The sequence below is a fragment of the Trachemys scripta genome, chromosome 7 (assembly GCF_013100865.1).
Source record: "Trachemys scripta elegans isolate TJP31775 chromosome 7, CAS_Tse_1.0, whole genome shotgun sequence".
Classification (NCBI taxonomy): domain Eukaryota; kingdom Metazoa; phylum Chordata; order Testudines; family Emydidae; genus Trachemys; species Trachemys scripta.
In genome coordinates, this window is record NC_048304.1 from 37,388,526 (window position 1) to 37,410,324 (window position 21,799).

A 21,799-nucleotide genomic window follows, 5' to 3' on the forward strand; every position below is an offset into this window, starting at 1 on the left:
ACTACTAAAGGACATGTTGGAGTTGTTAATGATGGGTATATTGTATAAGGCTTATATCCCATGCTACAAACTGTAGAGCTCCCAAATGAGTGAAATTCCTAAATTAAGCCTCTTGGCACACACCCCCAACAATGAGCACCAGATAGATAAGTTTAATTTGGTTTCTGTTTCTAGTGATAAATGCTTCCACTTATTTTGAATTCTGTAATAAACTGTGTGCTTTATTCATCTACTTAGGTATATACGCAGATACAGACATAAACTATTGTGAGAGTTATGATCTAAACTTAGCTATGGTAGAGGTGAACAGCTAATTACTCCAGGGGGAATTCTGCACCACTGCATGTGCATAATTAATGAGCCACGCATATTTTTAATTTTTTTGCACAGAAAAAAGCTTCCACTGGAAAGTTGCTGCAATTCCACCTTTTGCACACCAGAGGGTACTGTGGCACTAGAACAGAGCAGCCGCTCCTGGCCAGCTGGGGAAGAGAGAGAGCCTGCCTTCTTCACAGTGCCTATCGGGCTAGTTCAGGAGATGGGCTATGGAGAGACAGTCCGCATGGGGCTGCTGGGGGGTCAGACGAGCTCATAAGGACTACTGGGGGAGGACAGACTAAGGCAGGGGCTGAATGGGAGTGGAGGTGCAGGGCCATGGGGGGAAGGAGGTGCAGGGTCACATGGTGATGGGGTAGGGGGTACAGGGCATAGGGACGACGGTGGCTGAGTGGGAGCACAGAGACACATGGGGATGAGGGAGGGAGTGTCTGAGTGGGGGTGGAGGAACACATATGGACGGGGCAGATGTCTGACTGAATGGGAGAGACTAGGGGTCAATCCCGGTCTGCATGGGGGAAGCTCCCTAACAATCCCTCCCTGCCTCCCAAAATAAACTTGTTCCATACTTTTCCCACCCAAACCCAACAACCCTCCAAGTTCACACTCAGGCTCCTTCCCAACAATTACTTCCCTCTCCCATAGCTCCTTTGTTACCCCTGACTCCCCCAATCCTTTGCACTGCTTCTGAGGGGTGTGGGAAATATGATTCTGTACTGTAGTTTAAATGAATTATTACTCCGAGTTCTGTATGAATATGAGTAGTAAGGAATATATTTTTCAAAAAACATTTCCTGAATCTTTTTTGTTGTCTGTATTGTTACAGACATACTTGCTGACAGATATTTTGAAATAAATGACCAAAAATAATTGAAACTAGTGTGTTATTTTGACAAATAAAATATGCAGAATTTTTCAGAATTTGAAAATATTGTCCGCAGAAACTTTAATTTTTTGTTTCAGAATTCTTAATTTTTTGGCGCAGAATTCCCCCAGGAGTAGCTAGTACACTAAACAATAATACTGAGATGTCTCATAGTTATTCCAGCCCCTCTGCTAAAATATTTGCATTTTCCCTGAGTGTTAGCTATGGTAGTGTAGGCATAATAAATATGAACAAAATGAAAGGGGAATGATTTGGGATTATATTTATCTCAAAACTAGGAAAATGTTTTTTAACTACCACCTATTGAGGTCATGCATGAAGTGAATCATATCAAATACAGAAACTGGGCAAAACGGTTTGCACACTGACTGGTATATGAGAAACACTAAACCATTTTGTAAAGGTGATAGAAAATCCAGTCTGATTTACACAAATTTTCTTCAGAAGTTCCTAAACAACCTTTTAGATATATTTCTTCATGAAGGCCTCACAGTGAAAATAGGAGATTTTGGTCTGGCAACAGTAAAATCCAGATGGAGTGGATCTCAGCAGGTGGAGCAGCCTTCTGGTTCAATCCTCTGGATGGTAAGAAAAATACTTGATGACTTTTTTAAATTCTGCCTCGTTTGTGTGCAAATTCAAATTGTTTTGTCAATGGGAGAATAATGTGATTCAAACTGTTTTGACAAAGTAATATTAAAGTTCTTTTGACAATAATATGCAAAATTATACCTTAAATAAAACAAAGGGAAATTGCAAAAAATATATATATATAATATTGCTTTGGTTAATTAGTTAATTGCCTAGTTAAAGGTACTTGGTTGTTCCAAAGCATGTAAGTTTCTTTGGGTACTTGATCTCCTTATCCATGGAGATCTGGGTGTCACATGTTTCCTTGTTTTTGGTGCTCACTTGTGAGAGTGGTTTACCAGCATAGAGCAATGCTGCTGTCAGTCCTGCAAGTGTCATTTTTTTTAAAGATGGTTTTGATAGGACAGCAAAATATTTGCTTTACCTAAAGGTTTGAAAGTGTCAGAGTTCTTGTAATGTATATCCTTGCTGCATACTTTCAATATAGTAGACTTGGCAAGGCATGAGAATTTTTTGTCTCCCGACTCAGCATCTGTGGAGTATATTTTTTACTTTTTATTAAATTGGAAATATTTTTTCCTGAACCACTTGGACGGAGTAACACATGTATAACTTACTGTACCTTTGAAAGAGGGTCACGCCGTGGGGGAAATTTTCACATGTCCTCCTTTGATGCTCTATTTACTACTTAAATGCATTTTGCTAATACATCTGTTTAGTTTCCCCCATTTGATTTTGCAAAGAAGTTGTAAGGCGCTGTGTGAAGGATAAGATATTGCCACCATCACGTGGTGTGATTTCATTACTGGATCAAACAGAGTGAAGTGAGAGAGGACGCGTGCTTATTAATGTACACATCTTGAATAATAGCAAGAGAGAAATAGAAGTAATAGTAAAGTGAATTGCTTTTTATCTAAATATTCGGTCTCAAATATGAAATTACCTATTTACACAGTTCCTATGTTCGGTTGTATTGATCAGTTCACTTAATTCTGATTCATGGCTCTAGCCATTTTCTTACCTTTTCCAATGTTTGCTACTTGTATATACTGCTTTCTAACAAACTGAAACCAAGAAATGATTTTTTTTTTTTTTAAAGGAATTGCAATTCCTATTAGCACTATGGACCAAAACTACCCTGGTGTCAATAGCTGATATATATGAGGACTCTTGTAGCATATATTGACAGAAGAGGGTATAATTAACACTATTTAGGAATCTCATGCTTCTATTAAGTTTCCTGTCTGTAAAACTAGGATATAGAATAGTAAGTGTTGTCTTTTTTTCTTTTATACAAGCAAGAGTAACTTATAAAGTGTTTCTCTACCATTAAATGCCAGTTCTAAGGAAATATAGACAAAGAAGTATTAAGTTTGAAACTTTCAAGTAAGGAACAGAAATTAAGGCTTCCTCTCTATCCTTTTCACACCCTGTTGTTCTTAGAAATTTCACCACGCACACTGAAGGTCCCCTTCTTTACCTAGGCATAATGCAACAAGTCATTATATCCCCACCCTTGCTTTTGTGGCTTGCATCAGCTGCTAAATGTTACTTGAGCATAGGATTTTGTTACCACTTTAGCCTAATGCTTGCAGTATGTTCACTGCTTGCAATGGACTGGAAAAATTGGACTCCTATTGAAGATGGATGTAAGTTTACTTAAATGTTACAAAACTTTGATCTTGGCTAATGGCAGAACATGCAATATCAGGACAGCTGGACATAGACTACTTTAAAACTGCGTACTATATAATCATGTAATCCATTTTGTTTGTTACATATGGATGTGAATTCAAATAACTGCAGTTTAGCCATGAAAAGCGTCAACTGCCTTTGGGCCCTGATCTTGCAATCCCTCATCTCATTCAAGCAGTCCTTACGCATGAAAAAATACTCTCTACATTAATTCAGTGGCGGTACTTGTTTAAAGACTGATCATCTGAGTAACGCTTTGCAGAGTTGGGCCCTTTACAGTCTAATGATTGCATAGTTGCACACTTCCTTAAAGTTAGAAAACGTGCTCTGGATTTTGTATTCAACCGTACAGTTTAGGTTTTTGTATGTTCTTGGTATATCTTGTGTATTTCAGTCAACCAGAACTGTAAGATTGTGAAGATAGAGAGTTCTTCCCTCCTTTAAGTAGTTATTAATATGTGGAGTGCTGTATTGGTATCAAATTTACAAATAAAATATAAATAATTTGTACTAGACAGTTATTGCTCTGACATTGGAAAGCGCATGTACTATGATTGATCATTTTGAATGAGGATTTTCAGCTACATCACGACTTCAAGATTGCACTGTTTTGCCTTCTCTGAGATTATAGTCCAATACTTTAGGGGTTGCTGTATTTCAACGTTCCTTGCAAAGCTGAACTCTTACTAGGGTATACTGTTTTGACAGTTAATTAACGCCTTTTCTGTCTTTTTTTTTTTTAATTCATGTCCAGGATTATCATGCCCTATATTAATTTTAATGCTAAATACATATGTTAGTAGCATCAAGAACTTAACTAAAGAGCCCTAAAGAATTGGGTACACTACTACAGTGATGGGCACTATAGAAAACCAATAGAATATGGCTGAACACTAAGGATTGACAATTTTTGGCACTTAGAGTTTTAACTTTAATGATTGAAGAGCAAGAGATTATGAAGTTTTCTTTAGCATCTGGCGTTCAACTGATATCTGTTTTCTCATAAACATTTCAATTTTTTGAATCGATAGGTTTAAATTAGTTTTAGGAAATAAAAATATTACACAAAAGAAAGGGGGAGTAAAGCTTTTATGAAGCATTGAATTTTTGGTACAATTTCCTGTTTGCTGTTATGTTTTAGGTTATTTGTATACTTATCTTCCATAAACAAATCTTAGCTAAGCAGCCTTGTATTCTTAACAAACATTTCCTGGTTTTTCTCAGAACACAAATATAGAGTAACAATGAAGACTGCCAGCCCATATTAACACCAAGAGCTTACATTTAAAGTAACACTTGCAGGTAGTCTAATACTAAAATTCAGGACTGTTAAAATGTGTTAATTAAAATATTTAAAATTCAATACATAATCTTTGATTGAGTTAAATTATTCCCATGCAGTGTGAATCTTGCAGCATTGTTTTAGAACATAATCTGGAAAATATTGACCAATCTTTTTTCATTGTTAAAACTGAGTGAAGGTTTTAAAAAAAAAAAAAAGATGAAAATGAAATACTCCTTTTTAAATGTTTCAAATTAATACTCTAAGGTGTTAGGTAAGAAACTTTTTTGTGTATTTTTCAAATTCCTTTTTACCTGATAATGGACATTTATTATTAAAGAACCACTACAATTTTTATATTTAGTGCTCTTAGGAACTCTGTTTGATTTGACATATTTGACATGTTGTTCCAATGTGATTTATTGTGCTAGATTTCATTTTATGAAGGAAAGACGCAAGACTGAATTTCTAACACTGGCAAAAGTGAAACTTTAAGGCTGTTGTCTGAAAATTTCCTTTTGATTTGGCTTAGAGTGATTAAATTCAAATATCTGTTCTGATGATTTTATGTCAGAATCGGTAAGTTATAGTCTAGCAAATTCTCAGCCAGGAATCATTACTTGCAACTTGCAGGACCTGGAAAGGTTTCTGTTATGCATAAAGGGCCCGATTTAGGGTTCGATCCTGCTCCTGTTGATAGCAATGCAAGTGGGAACAAGGTCTTTACTGAGATTTTATTGTTGCTGTCATAACTACAATTGTCTGTTTAATTAGCACACTTTGTTCATTTACTCTGAAAGGAAAGAAAATACTTGACTTTGATATGAGTGGCAAAAGACTAAATGCTTTGGTTTCTGCCTATATATTCCAAATAACCCATGCTTAGAAACTGAAATAATATAGAAGGAACACTTGATTGGGGAAAAAAAATTCTCTGTCACTGTAGAGGAATTCACAAGGATGAGTCTGGTTTCTCAGACTTTGTGAACTGGGGACAAGATATGGGCAGTTCCTAGTTCTTATTTTAGACTGTCTACAGATTCAGGAAGACAGCACTATATTGATGGATTTGGTTCACACTTGGAACATTATCTTTGTAACCGTAAGGGGTAGAAACATGAAAGCTTACTTTATTCAGTAACTTCTGGTAAGCCCTTATTAGCAACTAGCTCAGGGATGGGCAGACTTTCTGGCCCGAGGGCCACATCTGGGAATAGAAATTGTATGGCGGGCTATGAATGCTCACAAAATTGGGGTTGGGGTGTGTAAGGGGATGAGGGCTCTGGTTGAGGGTGCGGGCTCTGGGGTGGGGCCAGAAATGAGGAATTCGGGATGCAGGAGGGGGCTCCGGGCTGGGGTTGGGGAAAGGGGTGCTGGGATGGGGGGCGTGAGGGCTCGGTCCGGAGGTGCGGGCTCTGGGGTGGGGCTGGGTATGAGGGGTTTGGGGTGCAGGAGGGTGCTCTGAGCTGGGATCAAGGGGTTCAGAGAGCAGGAGGGGGATCGGGGGTTGGGGTGCAGGGAGAGGCGCAGGGCTGCAGGCTCTGGGCAGCACTTACCTCAAGTGGCTCCCGGAAGCAGTGGCATGTCCCTTCTCCGGCTCCAATGCGAGGTGCGTTCTGGCAGTTCTACATGCTGCCCTGTCTGCATGCACCGCCGCTGCAGCTCCCATTGACTGTGGTTTCAATGGGAACTCCAGGGGCGGTGCTTGGGGTGGGGCAGTGTGCAGAGCAGTGGCCCCTGGCTGCCCCTATGCATATGAGCCAGAGGGAGGGGCCATGCAGCTGCTTCTGGGAGCCGTTTGATCCCGCTCCCCAGTGGGCACTCGAGGGTTGGATTAAAATGGCTGGCGGGCTGGATCCGGACCATGGGCTGTAGTTTGCCAATCCCTGAACTAACTGTTGGCAAGTGGATTTGTCAGGCTCTGTTGAGAAAGCAAGTTATAGAGATAAAGATAGTGCTACTTTTAGAGCATACAGCGTTTAATACTAAAATATATTAGCCTTTAAATACTCTTTTAAGAATTTTTAGAATTAAACATAGGTATATGTAGATTTGTATGACTTTCTGGATTTATTGATGAATAAATACTAATGAATAACTTCATAATATTGTTAGTAAACCCGATGATGGAATGTTTTCCACAGAGTAGAGGGCTGCTTTCATCAAGATGGAGCATTGTATTCTGGGTTTGGTAGTCTCCACTAGTCACACCTTAAAATAAAGCTTGAGGGCAGTTATGGCTTGCACTTTGACTGTCTCTGTTGTCAAGACTCATGAAATATCAGTATTCCTGTGTGGGTTTTTTTTTTTTTTGGTTATACTAACATTTTTAGGGGGCCAAATTCATCTTTGGTGTAGATTAGGTGAGACCTGCCCCTACTTTGAGGAATATCGTTGTTTATATTTGTTCCTACAGTATTGGCCCTTTGTATTAGTTGATATCCTCATGCATGTCAGTGACGTGACAATTTTTTCTGAACAGTAATACCTATTTTGCTACTTTTACACACCGCTGTGGAACTTTGGAATTGGTCCCTGTTATGCAGCGGTTCTCAAACTGGGGGTCAGGACCCCTCAGGGGGTCACGAGCTGTCAGCCTCCACCCCAAAACCTGCTTTGCCTTTATAATGATGTTAAATATATAAAAAGTGTTTTTAATTTATAAGGAGGGGTTGCACTCAGAGGCTTGCTGTGTGAAAGGAGTCATCAGTACCAAAGTTTGAGAACCACTGCGTGTGTCTAATGTTATCATTAGGGGTCTGCTTATTCTGCAACTGCAGAATTCACATTTGCTAAAAAATTCTGCCACAGAATCCAAGATTTTTTTTTTTTATTATTTTTATTTTTAAAACAAAAACATCCACGTTTCTAGTCCTCATGATTGTGAAGAAAATCAGGAAAACTTGAATGGAGTATAAACCAACGCTGTTGTATTCAAATCTTCAGCCCACCTGAAACAATAGCACTGAGAATTTAAGTGTCCCATTCATTTCAACAGGTAACTTGGAAATGTAAAAAAATGACAGTGAGGTGGAAACATATCATTGTGTCAATACTTCAATTCCAAATAGCTTCCCCCTCCTCTTCAAGTGTGAAAAGCTCCAACTTTCTTAATTCTGCTGATGAATTCTGTAATGCGTTTAATGCAAAAAATAGCTGTGTGGGTATTGTGGATCGGGTGACTGCTTGGGTTCTCTCAAGCCCACATGACCCCGTGGCTCTGAGTTTGGGTGGCTAGCCTCAGTCTCTGCTTCAGCCGCAATATCCACATTGGTATTTTTAGCATGCTTGTCTACTTTGGCTGGCAGGCTCAATCCCAGCTGCAACCTTAGACATACCCTCTTTGGCTCCTCACACCGCCCACCCCTCCCCCGGACCAAAAAAAAAGAAAAGTTGTTTGGTAGAAGGTTTCTGAGGAAATTGATCAAGGAAAGCTTTTTAGTGGCTTATGTTTGGGTTTATGAGAGCAGAATCATTCAACCATGTTTCTTTTCATTAGTTTCTGACTGCATTGGTCAGAGCACAAGTTTATTTTATTTCTGTGTTTTGCAGTGGCTCTAGCATACCATCTGTTTTTTTTTTTTTTTTTTTTTTTTCAACCCTAACTTTACATTTGTTTACATACATTTCTGCATTGTTAAATATTTGCAGTATAAATTCTATTAGGGAATAAAAATCTGCTGATGATATCAACTGCTAACTTGTGACTAGGAATGCATGTAGTTATGGAGAAGCCACATATTGATGGTATTTGCAATCATGAAAAAAGAATTGGAGCTTTCATTAGTCAGTCAACTTGAAAATCACATTTCTGAAACTTGTATGCCTACATTTATTACAAATAACACATTAAATGATTATACCTGAAAGAGATTGGTGGTGCTGGGAGAGGAAGAGTTCTTTAGTTTGTTAACTTGGCACATTTTTGTGTGTTAGGAAAGCAGAAAACCTTGGAAGTCTTTTGAAACAGAATTTAAAAACTTCCCCTACACACTCTTCTGTATATCTTATTTAGGGGGTAGGTGCTGTCAAACTTAAAATGAGTCAATTTTAAAAAATTCAAATGATAATGTTCCTTTTAAATACAGTGTCCTGTGATCTCTGGCATCAGGGTGTTAAAACAAAAAGACAGTTTCTATCATGGGAATACCACTCCTCCATCAGGCTTGGAACTATTGGATTTTCTGCCTTTTTTCCCCAAGTCTTGGAGGTTGGTACATGGTTCTTCTTTCCTCCAACCCCTTTTAAGAACAAGTACAAAGGCCAAAGAATGGTACCTATGAATCACAGCACAAGCTCTAATTCTGTTAGTTTTTAAATGAGTGATTAAGACACAAAAAACTTCCTTAAAATATAACATTTGGTGTTCATATGAAAAAAACTAAAAGAAAAGCAAGGAAATAGGTAAAGTACAAAGATGTGTTTGGCTTCCACAGGGAATGTAGGTGTATTACTTTAGTTCATGTCCACTGTTGGGGAAAAACTCCCATTTTTCACTCCGCTTTCACAGTATAACTAGGGGTTAAAGTGGACCACAAGCTAAATATGAGTCAACAGTGTGATGCTGTTGCAAAAAAAGCAAACATGATTCTGGGATGCATTAACAGGTGTGTTGTGAGCAAGACACAAGAAGTCATTCTTCCGCTCTACTCTGCTCTGGTTAGGCCTCAGCTGGAGTATTGTGTCCAGTTCTGGGCGCCACATTTTAAAAAAGATGTGGAGAAATTGGAAAGGGTCCAAAGAAGAGCAACAAGAATGATTAAAGGTCTTGAGAACATGACCTATGAAGGAAGGCTGAAAGAACTGGGTTTGTTTAGTTTGGAAAAGAGAAGACTGAGAGGGGACATGATAGTAGTTTTCAGGTATCTAAAAGGATGTCATAAGGAGGAGGGAGAGAACTTGTTCACCTTAGCCTCTAAGGATAGAACCAGAAACAATGGGTTTAAACTGCAGCAAGGGAGGTCTAGGTTGGACATTAGGAAAAAGTTCCTAACTGTCAGGGTGGTTAAACACTGGAACAAATTGCCTAGGGAGGTTGTGGAATCTCCGTCTCTGGAGATATTTAAGAGTAGGTTAGATAAATGTCTATCAGGGATGGTCTAGACAGTATTTGGTCCTGCCATGCGGGCAGGGGACTGGACTCGATGACCTCTCGAGGTCCCTTCCAGTCCTATAATCTATGAATCTATGAGTAGCTTTAAAGGGTTAGTAAAATGTGCTCACATCTGCATTATGTTCTTCTCTGATCCCAAATCTGATTAATATATGTCAATGATCTGTGAAAATACATATGTTTGTGGCAAAGTGAGAAATTCTGCAAAATTTTTTTTTTTGGTTTTGGTTTGCCTGTCTGGACATCAGGACCTGAGTGGATTTACTGAAACCATGTACAGGCTGCTCCTGTTTTCAGCAGAGCAGATTGCTCCTTCTGTCTTATTGGTTATTTTAGTTTATAAATTGACAGTGATGGAACCGAGCCAGTAGTTAGGCTTAATTTTGCCACTTTCCACATACAACAGAATACTAGAGTAAGAATAGTAAGTATTTTACCTAATGATAAATTGATAAATGTGAATGTGGCTTCTCTATTAGTTATCGTCCAGTGTAGTGGGTTTGATCCACTGTGGAGTAAATTACGTAGTTACCAAAATCTGTCATAGCCATAGCTATTTTTAAAATTCCTTTACTAGAGTAGAAAGTTAACAACTTATCCTGTGTCTTATGCTAATGTTGTTTTTTTCCAGTTAATGTAGCTGTTAATTTGTTTTTTTTAAAGGCACCAGAGGTGATCCGGATGCAGGATAATAACCCATTTAGTTTTCAATCAGATGTCTACTCCTATGGAATAGTATTATATGAACTGATGACAGGAGAACTGCCATACTCCCATATTAACAACAGAGATCAGGTGAGAAACATTCAACTCTGGTATAATGCATTGTATTTCTGGGGAATATGCAATCTGTTTATTGAATGTGTGCAACAAGTGTTTACATTTTATGTTTATAACTTGTATTAGGGTTTTCCCTGGGATATAGTTTATGTAGACTATAATAATGTGGTAAATCATCTTAAATTAATACCAGCAGTGTCAATGCACAGCTAGCCACATCCGAGAGTCGTGCTGGCCGCCGCTTCCCGCAGCCCCCATTGGCCTGGAACGGCGAACTGCGGCCAGTGGGAGCTGCGATCGGCCGAACCTGCAGACGCTGCAGGTAAACAAACCGTCCCGGCCCACCAGCGGATTTCCCTGATGGGCTGCGTGTGAAAGGTTGCCGATCCCTGATCTACACCCTGGACAGTGTACTTCCTGGCATACTAGAACTTTATAAAGTGCTCCGTGGATTTATTTGAGTGATTAGTATTATATTTTATTAGAGTAGTAAAGTTACAGCAGAGCGCTGTAGTGAATTATCATACTGCTGTTGAATCTTTGCAGAGAAGAGAGAACTCCTCTAATTTCAATTATGGGCCTTTTGGCCTAATGAAGTTCAAGTTTGAGCCTATTCATAAAGAAAATAATTTCATTAATTGCAGTTGTCTAGATTTTCTACCAGGAAGGTAGCACATTAATATCTAGAAATCTTGACACTTTGGAATTATCCTGAAATTTACTGAATTGAAAACAAAGGGGTAAACAAAACAAATATTCTCTCTTCCTGAATGTTTTGCCAATTTCAAGTATCGTATTAATTTATTAATGAATGTTTCCCCTGTAATCTGCACTGGCAAGGTCTGGACTTGAACTCATAGGCCGACTTTATGTCTAGTGTCTTTTGATCTGAGTTGTCTTTTTGAAGTTTTAGTAATGAGTAGTGGAAGAAAACTACACCTCTACCTCGATATAACGCTGTCCTCGGGAGCCAAAAAATCTTACCGCATTATAGGTGAAACCGTGTTATATTGAACTTGCTTTGATCCCCCGGAGTGTGCAGCCCCGCCCCCCCAGCGCACTGCTTTACCGCGTTATATCTGAATTTGTGTTATATCGCGTGGCGTTATATCAAGGTAGCGGTGTAGTTAAACTGTTGACTAAAAAGATCTAGAATATCTTATAGTCCATACTCCAGACCACAGGAAGGCCACATTTGTTATCCTTAAACTGTAACTACTTTGAACATCAAATTAGAAAACAAACTTGGATTTTTTTTTAAACAATCCCATTAAATTCTTAGTATGCCATTATACTTGAATTATGTGGAAGCTTTGAACATCCATCCCTGTTGTAAAACATTGGCCTATCAGTAGTAGTAACATGGTTGTCTTGTTACCATTCAAATAAATACAATATTTATTTCTGAAATAGATGGAATGTTTCCCCATGTACTGTAGGAGGACTCTTATTTCAGCAACTTTATTTAATGTTAGGCAGTTAGTTTCCTCTTTGGGAACTTTAGCAGTTTTGAATTATATTTAAGTGTGATACAGTTGTTGCAATATTTTTATTCAGCTATATGTACAGACCGAATCTTGAGTTATAATATTAGCTTAATCTGGGCCAAGATATCACTAGATGTCTGTTAGCCACCTTGATCACATTAGTAAGGTTCATTAAAGCCTGAGTAACAGTATTGCTAAATCTCAGTTGATATTCTGCTAATCAGGAAGAAACAAAATCTGCAGACACTGTTTTGCATCTTAGCTCGCAGTCTAAGAAAACTGAAGCTTATCTTCAGAAAAAAAAATTTCCTTCACAGTTAAATATTTTAAGAGGCCTTCTTCCGCTTTATAGCGCCCTCTAAATGGATATGTGATCTGACAAGGAGTTTTTAGTTAAACTTAAAAATACTGTTTTGTGTTGATCAATCAAAATGTATTGGTAGATTAATGAGTAATCACATAAATTGGACACTTTCTGGCTGGATTTAGGGTTCTTTGTCACTTGAAGTCTTCAACTCCAGCAAGTTACGTCAGGAAACGCTCTAGACTCTGGTCTTGTTGCTATTATTATATAAAAATTAATACATGAAGAAATTATGAACTAACTATGCAGTGTCACTTAGATGTTAGACTGGCAATGTCATCCATTGGAAAAGCAGGACCACAATTCCAGTTTATTAATTTTGACAAACATTTGACTACAGTAGGACCTCCTGCCTGCCTTCAGTACTTCCACATTAAAAACTGTATTAAAGGGCAGTGAAATAATTCACACTAGTGGTGTTCAGATTACCTGTGTTTGTGCCTCCTTGTTTAGATCATTTTTATGGTTGGTCGAGGTTATGCATCTCCAGACCTCAGTAAACTGTACAAGAACTGTCCCAAAGCTATGAAGAGGCTTGTAGCAGATTGTGTGAAGAAAGTTAAGGAGGAAAGACCTCTATTTCCACAGGTAGGAGTCTGTTTTTTATTCAGTTTGATTTTTAAACAAGTCCTAGAAATAACCATTGCATATTCTGTTTCACAAAAAGACACTGTAGAAATAATATTAAGAATATGAAGTTCAGTAGTGAAAATGGAAGACAAATCCACTGAAAACTGAGGGATAGCACAGAAGTGCTACTTGTATCCTATTCTTGGTATATATTTTTGAGACCCATGCCCTGCACGAGCCTGCTTCCCTATGCACTTGACAATTAATAACCTAAACTGCACTTAAATTTTGCAAATGTCATTAAAAAACCTCACTTTACATATACTGATATAGATACTGTTAGTTGGGCAGCATTAAAACTGTTTACTTCCAGGTGACTGGCTTATTCATATTTGAATTTATTTGTTTGCATTAACTTTGCCAGTTTGCCTTATCCGTATTTAAATCTACATGTTTTTTTCTTCAGTATCACTCCAAAATAAACCTGCTTTGGGTAGTTTCATGAGGCCATTTTTGAGTATTTTGACAAAGATGTCTTCCCTCAGCTTCCCAACAGAAGGGTTCATAAGTTACATGCTTTCCCTTAGCCATTGGATTTTTTGTTTTGGCCTGGGTGGGATTTTATAAAAATATCCATTATTCTGATAAAACTTTTTTTTTGTTGAGGATATTAAATTTTAATTCTGATTCTTAAATTCTAAGACTATGGGCAGAGCATACAATTCTCCCCACCATCTCCTTTTTCAGAGACAAAATTTAGAGACACTATAAATGGCTGCTGATTGAGTAGCTAGTCTTGGAACCCACAAGGGGAGAGGCAATTCTTGATATTCTTGGAACACAGAATCTGGTCCAAGAGGTGACTATGGGTGACTATGGATGAACTGTTTGGTAATAGTGACTATAATGTAATTAAATTTAGCATCCTTTTAGGTGGGAAATTCTTCCCCCCCCCCCCCAAAAAAGGAGGGAACACCACCACAGTAACATTTAACTTTTAAAAACTAGTTAGATGGAAATTAAAAAGAGCAGTCACAAAGGTAAAATGCTTGCAAGTAGCATAGAGACTACTTAAAAACAACATAATAGATGCTTGGACTAAATCTATACCCCTAGTTTAAAAAAAAAAAAAAAAAATAGGACCACCAAAGAACAGAGTAATGGAGGCTGTTAAAGGCAAAAAGAAATCCTTTAAAATTTGGAAGTCAAAAAGTAATAAAGAAAATAGAAAGGACCACACACTCTAGCAAGTAAAATGTACAAGTACAGTAACTCCTCGCTTAATGTTGTAGTTATATTCCTGAAAAATGCAACTTTAAGCGAAACCATGTTAAGCAAATCCAATTTCCCCATAAGAATTAATGTAGATGGGGGGGGGGGTTAGGTTCCAGGGAATTTTTTTTCACCAAACAAAAAACTATATATTATATAGATATACACACAGTATATGTTTTAAACAAACAATTGAATACTGTTCACAGCTATGATGATTGTGAAGCTTGGTTGAGGTGGTGAAGTGAGAGGGTGGAAGAGGGAGGGATATTTCCCAGGAAATGCCTTGCTGCTAAATGATGAACTAGCACTCGGCTGAGCCCTCAAGGGTTAACACATTGTTGTTAATGTAGCCTCTCACACAAGGGAGCACGAACAGGAGGGAGGGGGAGACAGCATAGCAGACAGAGACAGACACACACCTTGTGTGTGGGAGAGAGAGAGACATGCACACTACCCCTTTAAGTAAACTGACCCATTCTTAAGTGCATTGTCTTTTTAAGTGGATCAGGAAGTTGAGACAGCAGCTGCTGCCCCAAGCACTCTGTGTCCCTTTGTCCGTCCCTTCCCTGCTCTATATGGAGAAGGAGTAAATGGGGTGCAGGGGGGAGGGGGACATTAGCTGGAAGGTAGCTGGTGTAGTGCTTATTTTTAAAAAGGGCTTAGAAGAGATTCTGGCATTTACAGGCTGGTGAGCCTAACTTTACCTGGAAAATTAGAAGAAATGAATAAAAAACAGAATTATCAGACACATAGATAAACATGGTTTGTTGGGGAAGAGTCAGCACAGCTTTTGTAAAGAGAAGTCATGCCTCACCAATCTACTAGAATTCAAGGGAGTCAACAAGCATGTGGAAAGGGTGACCCAGTTGATACAGTATACTTTAAACTTTCTGAAATTCATTGACAAGGTCCCTCACCAACGGCTCTTAAGGAAGCTAATAGCCAGGGGATAAGAGGGAAGGTCCTCTCATGGATCAGTAACTGTTGAAAAATAGGAAACAAAGGGTAGGAATAAATGGTCAGTTTTCACAGTGGAAATGTGTCCCCCAAGAATCTGTATTGGGACCTGTGCTATCCAGCATATTCATTAATGATCTGAGAAGTGGCAAAGTTTGCAGATGATATAAAATTATTCGAGATATTTAAGTCCAAAGCTGACTGCGAAGAATTACAAAGGGATCTCACAAAATTGCAACAAAATAGCAGATGAAATTCAATGTAGATAAGTGGAAATAATGCACATTGGAAAAAATAAACCAAACTATACAAATGCAATGATGGGTTCTAAATTAGCTGTTACAACTCAGGAAAGAGATCTTGGAGTTACTGTGGATTGTTCTCTGAAAACTTCTGCTCCATGTGTAGCAGTTGTCAAAATGGCTAACAGTATGCTAGGAAAAGGACAGAAAACAAGACAGAAAATATGCCATTATATAAATCCATGGTGCACCCAAACCTTGAATACTATGTCCAATTCTGATTGCTGCATTTCAAAAAGGATATAGTGGAATTGGAAAAGGTTCAGAGAAGGGGGACAAAGATGATCAGGGGTATGGAACGGCTTCCATATGAGAGATGGAAAAAAAAATTAGGGCTCTTCATCTTAGAAAAGAGACCTCTAAGGGGGTATGATAGAGGTCTAGTAAAATCACGAAAGGTGTGGGAGAAGTGTTATTAATCCTTTCACGCAATAAAAAAAACCAGGGGTCGCCGGATGAAATTAATAGGCAGCAGGTTTAATACAAACAAGAGGAAGTACTCTTTTCACACAACTAACCTGTAGAGCTGCTTGCAATGGGATGTTGTAATAGCTAAAAGTATAATTGGTTTAAAAAAAGATCTAGATACATTCATGGACGATAGGTCCATCAATAGCTATTAGCCAAAATTGTTGGATGCTGCAACACCATGCTCATGGTGACCCTAAACCTCTGACTGCCAGAAGCCTGGAGTGGAAGACAGATGAATGACTCCATATTTGCACTGTTCTGTACATGCCCCCTGAAGCTCTGGTATGTGCCACTGTCGGAGACAGGATATTGGGCAAGATGGACCAAGGTCTGACCCAATGTGGCAGGTTTTATATTCTGAATCTCTCATATAGGAAACTTGCAGATCATCGCATGGAAAAACTAAAGGAAGGAATCCCACCACTCTGCAGTTATTCACTTAGGTTTTCATTGCTATTATAAACCTTTATGTAGCATAGTCCTTTCAGCCTGATATGCTATGCTTTGACTACTCAAATGGCAGGTTACTATAACTAGACAATTCTGACTAGTGTTCCAATGAAAGCAAATTACTGATCTTGAAAGACACTCTCATCCCATAATAAACTGAGGTTTGGGATTAAAAATAGATTTTCAGGCAGGTTGTTTCTAACAAACCTTCTTGAAATAAGTTTCCTTTTGGTGTTCATTTTTTTTTTTCCAGATACTGTCTTCCATTGAATTGCTGCAGCATTCTTTACCCAAAATCAACCGTAGCGCTTCTGAACCTTCTCTGCATCGTGCAGCCCACACAGAGGACATAAATTCATGCACATTAACATCCACAAGACTACCTGTTTTTTAGGATTGCACGCTCTCTTGCTCTAACCAATAATGAGAAAGAAAAACAGTCATAACAGTTGTGCTTTTAATGCCTCAATCTACAGGATTGCAATGCCAGCAGGATTATCTGTCTCCCAGTTTTAAGAACAAGCTGCTAAGGATTTCTACAGTTTTAATCCTACAGGGACATTTCTCCTCGTTGCCTTTTTCTACCATTTCTTTTATTGGGATAGAGTTAACTGAGACTGTAATCAAGAAAATCTATTACTATTTTTTTAATAGATGCACTTGAGCCTTATTTTCCCATAAGCAGAAAAGATGGACATTTCTTTGGCAGTTTTTTTTTTTTTGGATTCTGTTTAATAAATTGGTATTTTTATAGCAAGGATGGCTCAGCATTTGAGGAAAGAAATATTGCAGATTGGTACTGTTCTTTGGATGTCCCATGCCATGTGCCACTGTAAAGTTGAGGGATTTTGATTAAAATGGCCATTTACAAACAGGACTGATGAAAGGAAGAAACGAATTCTGGCGATCAGCTTCTGCAAAGAGTACTCATGAAGCAGATGAAATCTGTTATAACGAATTGCTAAGTCAACACAAAAATAGTTTTGCACATAGAAGAAAAACTTCTGCAGAGGAGTGGAATATATTCTGAATAGTACTGCTCAGAGAAGGAAGCTAGCACAATCTTGCTATGGTCCTCTCCAGTAACTTAAGAAGCTTTTTTGGTACTATTGACTTGTTTCTTACAGCCCAATGAGGTATCAAGTGCGGAATGACAGGCTTTTTTTGGATGAGGAAAGGCTAAGTAACATTATCAGTATATTTCTGCAAAACACGCAGCAACTTCAACCCATTTGAAGCTGTCTTCCGAGAGATGCACTATAAAAGAGGAAACTGAGTGTATACAGTTTTTCTTTCTGATTTGGGTTTTAATTTTGTTTGTATTGCTCCCAAGAAAATGCCTTTATTGTAAACCAAGGTTCCTCTGATTATCTTATTTTAATAAAATAAATTAAATTTAGGTTTAATCTTCAGTGTCATTCTTCAGTGCAATATCTTACAATTCTAAGATGTCTAGCATATAGTTCTGCGATCGTGTGCCCATTTAGACATCGGTGTCTTAAATTATCTCTAGAAATTCTAAATTATCACAAATACTCTTCGCTATATGACCACAATAGGTGGTACGCACAAGTTTTCAAACACTTTGCATGTACTTTAATATGTATATGAATGATTTATAATTAGAAGTTAGCAATTCTGAGCTTGTTGTCCAGCGTCACTTTACAGAACAGTGTGGTAATCCAGAGGTTCCCAAACATTTAATATGTTGACCATTTCTCCTATATGCATAATATCCCTAGGCAACTATAGCGGTGCTTACACATGCACATATTAGGAATGGATATAATGTATTTTTGGCTGTATTTATTGCCATCTTTCAAGAAATGTGAATTATGCTATTTCTGCTCATCGTTTGGCTTCCATCAGTCTGTCTTTCTCAGCTATCACCACTGGTGCATCATGTGACCAGCCATCTTACTACACACTACAATTTAAGAACAGTAAGGTAGCCTAATTTCAGACTGTGGGACAGTCTCTAAATCTCTTTCCTGTTGAATAGTAACACTTAATATTTTTAATATTCTGTTAAGTGTTTTGATTAGCGAAGAATGAACACTAGTTGTAGGGACCATGTGTACTATTTAGGCCTTGGCTGCTATAGTAATACATTATGCTTCTGTTTTGTCCCTAACTTACATTTCAGTTACCCTGAAATGTACTGTCTCTTCCAGTTAAGAGGGATAGGCAGTTATGCAATTCCCTGTATGCTAATGATTGCATAAATCTGAAACCAACAACTACTTTATCTTTGGCATAAGCAGAACCTCAGAGTTATGAACAGCCTGGGAATGGAGATTGTTCTTAACTGTGAACGAAGCATTATGGTGGTTCTTTCAAAAGTTTACAACTGAACATTAACTTAATACAGAATGCTGCTTTCCTCTTTTTTTTTTTTTTTTTTTTAAGTTTAACACGGTACTGTATTTGTTTTTGTGTCTCTCTGCTTCTGCCTGATTGTGTACTTCCCGGTTCCAAACTAGGTGTGTGGTTGACTGGTCAGTTCATAACTCTGGTGTTCGTAACTCTGAGGTTCTACTGTACCATCTAGAATTCCCTAGCCTGACACTTTGTTAGCTGAAGTGGGAATAATTTGCTAAATGGTAATTATTCTGCTGTGAATTATGCAAACCTCTCTACTCAGTTTTTCAAATTGTTTGCCAGCACCAGACTACTGCCCTCACCTTCTTATTCCATCAGCTGATTTACTCCAAAGCCTTCATGAAAGGGGGAGAGAAGAATTACTGAAACACAAAGCAAAGGAGCTGTCAAAATTCTGAGGTACCTTTTAATTTTTACTCCCTGCAGATCAGCAAGGTTCTTGTTACCAGAATAAATGTTCCCACACAAAAAAACTTTAGCTTAACATTAAGGTTGAAGTAGTTTTGTATAACCATTACAAAATTTCAGCATTACAAAGACTAAACGAGCAGTGAAGTGAAATTACCCTTAATGTTCAAATATTTGGTTAAATTCAGCTCAATCATTCTGATGTCATCTAAGAATCACCCTAATCCACAACACGTTGTTGGTAACAAAGTATGAACTATTTTGTTCTGTTCTACAGCTACCAGTCCTTAAATATGTTTTACAAGAAAAAAATTCTAAGAGGATTGGAAAAATACAACATGCTCTGGGTTTCAAAAAGGAATAATTTAAGTTCTAAGCCACTGAACAGATTCACTCGTAACTTAATACAATTTTAAATCTTTACTCTAAGATTAAGGGGTGTGTAACTTTGATTGTAATAAACATTTTACTCCAGGAGTAAAAGGCTAGTACACCAAGCCATGGTTCCAGCTAGCCCCTACAAAATATATATGTTCTAAAGGGGATTTGGGTGCTAATTTTAATGGAAAAATGGAAAAATGGAAATTCCCTAGATGACACTGAAAATTTAGCCATAGTTGTCTGTTTAATAAATACTACAGCATATGGCATCTCTTGCTACCTTGCTGACAAAGATAAATAAGGAATTGTCTTGCTTAAAGGATTTCAAAATTAAAGCAAACAAAAGCAGGACAGTGCTGCAGTTTGGTTACCTATGATGTTTTTTATGGGAGGAGCTAATCTTCAGTACTGGAAATAATGCAGATATCCTTTCCAAAACTAACGACATGCAGCAGAATGCTGAAGATAAGTCACAGAAAGGTAGTGGCACAGTTGTTCTTATAGAAAAAGTGAATGGTCGCAGGTCTATAGATGATTGGCATGGGACTCTTGGTTACAGTGTTAATCTTACAGTACAAGCCTGACCATCTTGCTGAATGTAGCTTGTCTATGCTGCCATACATTCTTGTTGCTGTTTCCTTCATTCTCTCTCCCATTGTTTGTTACTCCTGCTATTTTTCTCAGTTTAGATTGTAATTTCTGGAGGGACAGGGACTGCCATTTTACTCTCTAGTTGTATAGATCTGATCCTAATGGAGGCCTCTAGGCATTAAAATAAGTAGAAACGTGTGTCAAAAATACTTGGAGGAGCCGGGCACAGGAAAAGTTTCATAGTAATCGTGATCTTACTATCCAGACATAGTTAAATTACAACCTTCTCCAGTGAGATTAAGTTTAGTATCCCGAGCTACAAATAAGGGACAGCACTGCACATTTTCTAGTTGTGGAACAGATAGTTGAAACTTCCATATTCTTGTATATAAAAATGATGCCTAATGAAGGCCATGTAAATCTTCAGGCTTGTTCTAAGTATGCAATCCCAATATCCTAAATTGGGTGTGGGGTGCTGCCTCTGAGGGGAGTAAGTGTGAGCTTTCTCTTCAAATCGTTTAACTATGTCTCCACCTGTTCCTTGTGCCACTTTACTTGCTCCTTCTTTGTAACGAAGTTGTTTGAAAAACTACTTATACTGAAGATGTTGGCTAAAGCAGTGGTTCTCAACGAGGAGTATGCGTACCCCTGAGGGTATGCAGAGGTAGGGTGACCACACATCCTGTTTTGGTCTGGATAGTCCCCTTTTTCAGCTGTCCTGGCCATCCTTACTTTTTCACCAAAACCGGGCATTTGTCCCAGAGAAATTTGATGCTGGTGGGTAGCATTGCCTGCAGAGCTGACCCCCTCAGCGGGGCTCAGGAGGTCATCCCCAGCCTCGCTGCAGGTCCCACCGAGCTCTGTGGATCAGCCCCAGCCTGTCCTCTTTTACTTTAAGAAAAATGGTCACCCTACACAGGTCTTTCAAGGAGTACATCAACTTATCTAGATATTGGCCAAGTGTTACAACAGGCTACATAAAATGCACTAGTGACGTCAGCACAGCTAACTGAAATTTCATGAGACTTAAGTATACTGCTCTATATACTATACACTGAAATGGAAATACAATATTTATATTCCCATTGATTTATTTTATAATTATATAGTAAAAATGAGAAAGTAAGCAATTTTTCAGTAATAGTGTTTTGTGACACTTTTGTATTTTATGTCTGATTTTGTAAGCAAATAGTTTAATGAGGGGATATGTGGGGTATGTAAGACAGACTTCTTGAAGGGGTAAAATAGTCTGGAAAGGTTGAGAGCCTCTGGGCTGTGGTGCTGGCATTTCATTGTTTACTCTGTCCATTAATCTAAACTTTCAGCCAGACATGTTCACTTTTGTGAAGTTCACCTAATCAATTTTGTAAGTTAGTACACTTAAATTATCTGCAGGAATAACCTAGCACAACCTGCACAAAGTCAGCTAAAGTAACTTCTACCACACACTACTGGAAAATAATTACCTTTCTCCGTCA

At 38.2% G+C, this 21,799-nt stretch overlaps 1 protein-coding gene across 6 annotated transcripts in view; it reads left to right on the forward strand.

Moving 5' to 3' along the window:
- RAF1 (Raf-1 proto-oncogene, serine/threonine kinase) overlaps nt 1-17,965 on the forward strand; it is an 82,116-nt gene extending 64,151 nt beyond the window's left edge. For 4 of the 6 annotated variants that reach the window (XM_034775156.1, XM_034775157.1, XM_034775159.1 and 1 more), the window contains 4 exons: nt 1,689-1,807; nt 10,567-10,698; nt 12,988-13,122; nt 16,813-17,965. In XM_034775156.1, the coding sequence (XP_034631047.1) occupies nt 1,689-1,807; nt 10,567-10,698; nt 12,988-13,122; nt 16,813-16,953 (527 nt within the window). In that variant the 3' untranslated portion in view covers nt 16,954-17,965. Of the gene's footprint in view, nt 1-1,688; nt 1,808-10,566; nt 10,699-10,876; nt 11,688-12,987; nt 13,123-16,812 lie in introns of those variants that run through there. The other 2 variants (XM_034775160.1, XM_034775162.1) reach the window with 2 other exon arrangements.
- Nucleotides 17,966-21,799: the final 3,834 nt, after the last annotated feature.